Source organism: Schistosoma mansoni, chromosome 2 (assembly GCF_000237925.1).
Source record: "Schistosoma mansoni strain Puerto Rico chromosome 2, complete genome".
Taxonomy (NCBI): Eukaryota; Metazoa; Platyhelminthes; class Trematoda; order Strigeidida; family Schistosomatidae; genus Schistosoma; species Schistosoma mansoni.
The window spans coordinates 16,353,240-16,359,205 of NC_031496.1; the positions used below are offsets into that span (position 1 = coordinate 16,353,240).

General features: G+C 34.2%; 1 protein-coding gene across 1 annotated transcript; it reads left to right on the plus strand.

The window, feature by feature from the left end:
* Nucleotides 1–748: 748 nt before the first annotated feature.
* Nucleotides 749–4,427, plus strand: Smp_167000 (putative testis specific protein). The gene is made up of 2 exons (XM_018795861.1): nt 749–1,059; nt 3,772–4,427. Exons 1-2 carry the CDS (start codon nt 752–754, stop codon nt 3,911–3,913), a joined length of 450 nt encoding a protein of 149 aa, XP_018650131.1. The 5' UTR covers nt 749–751; the 3' UTR covers nt 3,914–4,427.
* The last annotated feature ends 1,539 nt before the right edge of the window (nt 4,428–5,966 follow it).

Here is a 5,966-nt window from a genome sequence, read left to right on the forward strand (position 1 = left end):
GCATATCGACGCTAAAACGTTTCTGACTTTGTATACAGTGTTCGTACGTCCTAAACTTGAGTACTGTATACAAGCAGCTAGCCTTTGCCTAAAAAAAGACAGTGAACTCTTGGAAAGGGTTCAGAGAACAGCAACTAGGCTGATTCCCGGAATAGCGAAGCTCCCGTATGGTACTAGACTGACCAAGCTAAACCTATTCCCGCTGTCATATAGAAGAATCAGAGGCGACTTGATTACAGTTTTCAAATTGCTTAATGACAAATTTGCACCTAATATGCCCTCATTTTTCTTGTCTTGCAAAACAGAAAACCTACGAGGACACTCCAAAAAAGTTCACAAGACCAGAACGAATTACTTGTCAGCTGACTACCGACTTTCCCATCGAATCATCAACGAGTGGAATTCATTACCTCAGCACGTGGTTGAAGCTTCATCCGTCTACTCTTTCAAGAGAAAGTTGGATCAACTGAGAGACCATCATTGCCATAACTAACATAGGCCATCAAGCCTCCTGTCCTTTCCAAACTGCAACTAAACTTAAACTGAAACCATTGGTCTGTTTATTTGAGGGGTACCGCAGAAGTGTTGGTTTAAAGCGTATTATCTAATTAAAAAAATTTGTGAACAACAAATTCACTTATCCGCATGTTCCCCTCAGCATTTTGGATTCTATTCATAGTAAGCAAATTTGTTTTAAGCACTCAAACCTAAGAAACGGTGCCTCCGTGGACCAATAAAAATGAGTTCTGCAATGACGATGCAACGTTGCGGGATAAGTATCAATTCAGAGTCTCTGGTACTGATCTATGAACGAGGCCTTAAAACGAGAAAAAGAAGAATTAGACTTTCTATGCCTCAAAATTCATCAGTCATTGAAACATATAAGGCATTGCTAGCGGATGATCGTCATAAACAGTTCATAAATCTTATTCCTAAGACACAGCTTTTAAGATTATTGACTATCTTCAAAGATTTGTGTAACGGGATGAATATCTCAGATTCTTTAAACAGACGAAAAGAGGTGGACACTAACAATGTTGATTATAGTGCCTTGGAAGGGTTTGTTTAAAATGTGTTCCAGATATTTTATGACACTTACCTGGTTTTGTTGAAAACATTTTTGATTGCTAGTCTACGATATTTGAAATATACAACATTCACATCAGGCTTTTTCATAAAACTTAAATGCCATAGACATTCCCTGTTAACCAATGGCTGTTAAGCTATTCTCATATTTCTGAGCCATATGAATTTGTAACACAAGTGATGAATTATTCAGTTGCATAGCCCTATAGGTAATATATTGCCACAAGAAAGTTATATTAGATTTCCCAAAATGCCTGCTACTTTGAAAGTGGTGCATGGTTATGTACCTGAAAAGCATGCATCAAATAATAAAGATACTCACAGATCTGTGAAAAAAGAGGTATCGATAAGACAGAACAATTGGCAGACAATCTGAAACAATACTATTTCTTACTAAGAGCTTGTAACCACAACGTTTTTCTCACTGACACATGATTCACACCGATTTTAACAACTAACGAATAGTAACCTGTTTATAAACAAGGCCTTTAAACATACTTCTTCGGCAAATAAATTGTGTATGCATCTTTCTGTTAACCAATTAAATGATAAACGTACATTAATTGAAGTGAAAAATGGACTACTTGATAAGTTAACCCAAAAAACATAAGTGTGGCAAACACTAAAGCATATCCCTATTGTAAGCAAGAAACATTGAACTATTTCGTAGCGAAAGTGTTGACCATACCTGTGTTGCGTCAGCAGCATTTTCGACTGTTTCAATAGCTTTCATGAACAAACAATTGTCAAATATCTCAAACATAACTTTGATTTGCTTTGTGACTGTTATCTCTTCCAGATATAACTGTCTATCTTATCAGCCTTATAAATCAAAAGTAAGGAGACTTCTGCTTCTGAAGGTGATAGATATAAGGCCTTACTTGTATTTCAGTAGAGTTTGTTGCGTCATCAACTTAAGTGATTTCTGGTGTTAACTATTGTCATTAGCCAAACAGAAGACTGACTTCTCTTAATAACCTCTATTCTATGTTTTGATATGATGTCGAAGTTTATTCTTCATTCAAAATCTGTCTCTTTATTGCCTAATGACTTATTCAGGACTGTCGGTTACACTATCAGTTTAAGATAAAACTTCAGTTTGAGTGACCTGGTGTACTCTTCTTTAAATCCTGCGAGATTGATACTAGTGTACATCTATTTGACATGCTATTACGGCAGCTCGAGTTTGAAAGGCGTGTTTATTAATGTTAAACGTCCTGCACTTTTTAGGTCTGCGCAAATTCAGAATCATTTTAGAGGTCTTTTGAGACTGTTACACTTCTAGACGAGATATTTAGAGTCATTACTTTATGGTTAAGGTTTTGATAATTTTGCAAATTATGTTTGACGTTTCAATAGTCCATACCGCAGCTTAGGAACATATAAATTTTGTGATTTCAAATATGCCTTTTCATTTTGTGTGCTACACACCATAAAATCAGCAGTTAATTCAACAACCTGCTACATGTGTACTAAACTGTTGGCGGTGTACACTGTTTATGTAAATTGCAATTAATAAATTTGGTTTGAGGCTAAGCAGTACACATTTTCTATGGACCTGTAACTTTAAAATAAAATAAACGGCCAATTCAGTATTTTATCAACTGCAAAATTGAAGAATCGAACAAAATCTCCTATATTGTTAAAGTCTGAATTTCATTTTCTAATATGTGGAGTGTCCAATTTCTCCCCTAAACCCTTAGGTTCATTTAGAGTGATGATTCAGAATTTCCATATTTGTTGCTACCATACATTAGAGTTTCTTAGTTGCGATTTTTTAGCAAGCAATAAAATTTTTTAAAAAATTTGCTTCCACTCTGCTATATGATGATCATGGTGTTGTGTGGGTTACTTATATCCACATAAGTAGTATGTGACGATGGTCAGACATAGAATGTATTTCAGTAGAAGATCGATAAGGAAAGAACGGAAATGTAACGCAATTGGTATAAAAATGCATGAACAATGAAATCTGAGACAATGGACTGATAGTTGCAAAAGAAATAGTCAAGTTGAAGACGATAGATTGTTATTATGCAAATTGAATATTTACTATATGGTTCTCAGATTTTAGTGAGATATTCTGTAATTTCTATTGTCCCCACTCGTGGTCTTATTCATTGCAGTGGTATTTCGATGGATACGACAGAAGAAAACGCAAACCTAGTGGACAACTGTATCACTTATAAATTTTACCGACCACTTTTTCCTGTTTTTTATAACTAAACTTTTCTTCAACCCTTCTTCTGCACCATAAATATACCGTCTGTCGAAGTAGGCGGTAGTTAAGTATACGTAACACATGTCCCAACCGCCTCAGTTGGCGAAGATTTACTACCTTATCAACTGATTTGCCGTCTTTACGTAGTACTCTATTCCTCATCCAGGAAGTTTTTACTCCATGGTCCCAAAATACATGAGCCATGCCTCGTAGACACCAATGATGGAAAATCAGTAACCTATGAATATCCTTTACTCTTAATGGCCATATTTCATATCCATAAATTTTAAAGACTGAAACTGTGAGATATTTAAAATAACTGTCCACTGACTTAGTAGTAACGTCCAAAACTAACAATTTGCTTTAGAATAATTTAGTCGACCATAAATTATTATTACTTTACTGCCTTAATTGAAATCTTACCTCTAGGTTCTGCATTATTTATTCTCTACTTTCCTCTCTAGAAATAAGACTGCTATGAATAATTTGTCCGGACGAAATGAAATGCTGCCTACAAAACAAGATTTTACTTCTGATGAAGAAATAGACCTTCCTGAGGAACAAATTGAAACATACTCATGGGATTCTGATGAATGCGAATTTTAAACGTTATGTGTTTTATATGGTTATGTTTAATGGGAATAACTGTATATAATTAATGTTGTTTATGACTCAAAAAACGTGGAAAATGTTTAATTGCTATGTCTAGATTCAGTATTGTACTCCTGAATACATGAACTGGAGATACGATGACATTCAAATGGTTTTTATATGGTGCACTTAAGCTTTATTCGTAAGATAATTTTGATTAAAAATATCCAAGAAAATTTACGACAGAAATGGTCAAATAGGGAAAATAAAATACTCATCAGTAATATATCAAATTCATTGATCATTCGCCAATTATTAATTTGAATCCACCATTACTTGTTATTGTGTACTGTTTAGAATGTTTTTCATTGATTTCCTTAGAACTCATTATTGTTAATACCACTTGAATGTAAATTCATGATTTTTAATTGATTTTCTGCCTTATTAAATAATTTTGTATGAATGTACTTTTCTGATAACAAATACAAAGTACTATAAAATAACAAGCGAATAAAAGAGTTAATTGTATATCCTTATCTTTGGTCTCTTTGACTAAAGTGGCTGAAGAAAAACCAATAATACGATTTCATCCAAAGCTAGTTGACCAAATGCAGTTGTATCCTAAACTGTCAATACAACTCAGTGACCAAGAATCTGTTCATGTTAACTGCTTTGGAGTATACATTTTGTATGAGAGCTAGTAATATTACCCGGTTACTTAGATCGAAAAATTTGGATTGGCACTCAAATTCGTACCCCATTAATTGATAGTTGAGTGCTTTCACTATTAAATCACATGTATTTAAGTAAAAATTCAATATTTACCCCACAACTAACTCCTATCCTTGGAACGTAGGTCAACGCAGGAAGAAGATAATGCTATTCATTTTACATACAGACACAATATTTAATTCTGTTCAAAAAAAGTTTCCATTCCTCAGATTTTCTCATCTCACAGAATTATTATTATCCTGAAAAGTGTTCAGACCTAAAAAATTAACAGATATTAGGTTCTATCGTGTGCGTAACTTATACGATTCTTTATTCTAATGATGTAGGTTTGTCATATTTCGGGTAAATTTATATTAATGTGACCAGTTTGTAGGCAGAAAGCATCCAGTACCTCGATCTTTTGATAATAGTCAAGAGTAACTATTAAATGTTTCCTTTTAGAGCTAAAAAGAGTCACACTTAGGAGACCATGTATGGAGTTAAGAAGTTTTGAAATCTCTGCTAGTTAATATATTCTGTACATAATCATTCGTATTGTATTTCAACTTTGAAAGCAAGGTACTTGCTGTGTAGTCTGGAAACAAAATTTTGCCAAATTTTAAAGAGAGGTTGATAGCAGTTATAAAACGAAACTACTGATCTATTATCCGCTCCCAGCAATAACGTTCTATAAAAGTTTCTAGAGTATTTGTTATAAGGATTCCAACCTTCACCAAGCGTTAACAAAATTTTTGCCAATTCACCTGTTTCCAGGACGCTCATACTTTATTTATGTTGCTATTTGTACGTTGCGAAATAATAGCTTGGTTACTTTTAGGGCAGCTGTATGTTTTTGTTTGATCAGTGTGAAGCATTTTTCCAATATCATCAGTGTCGAACGTTGAGTTGCACAATGACCAATAACAGCTTATTTCTCATGAAAGTCATTGGTGAATGGTTAAATATGCCCCAACTAACTAGTCGAGAGTAGTCTTACCGATGTGTTCTGGTACTTATGGTCGAATTTATGGCGCCGCTTTTTGTTAACTCTAAATGAAAAAGTCTCACATAACACAATCCTGCCCCATACATTACTTCTTCAAACAAAGTAGGACAGCTCGCTGTGGTCATAGTGATCTCATATAACCAGTGATCATGAATGTATGATTAGAAGTCGAGCGATTAAAATATTCATCTACTCTATGGGGATAGATCAAACATATTTCGCCGAATACGTTGGCATGTATTACGATCAAAACCTATTTTACACATCTAAGTTCTAAATGTTCAAATACTTTTATGTATGACCCTCATCTCACCGCCTTCTATTTGCTTCATGTCCTATTTGTCCTGCTAA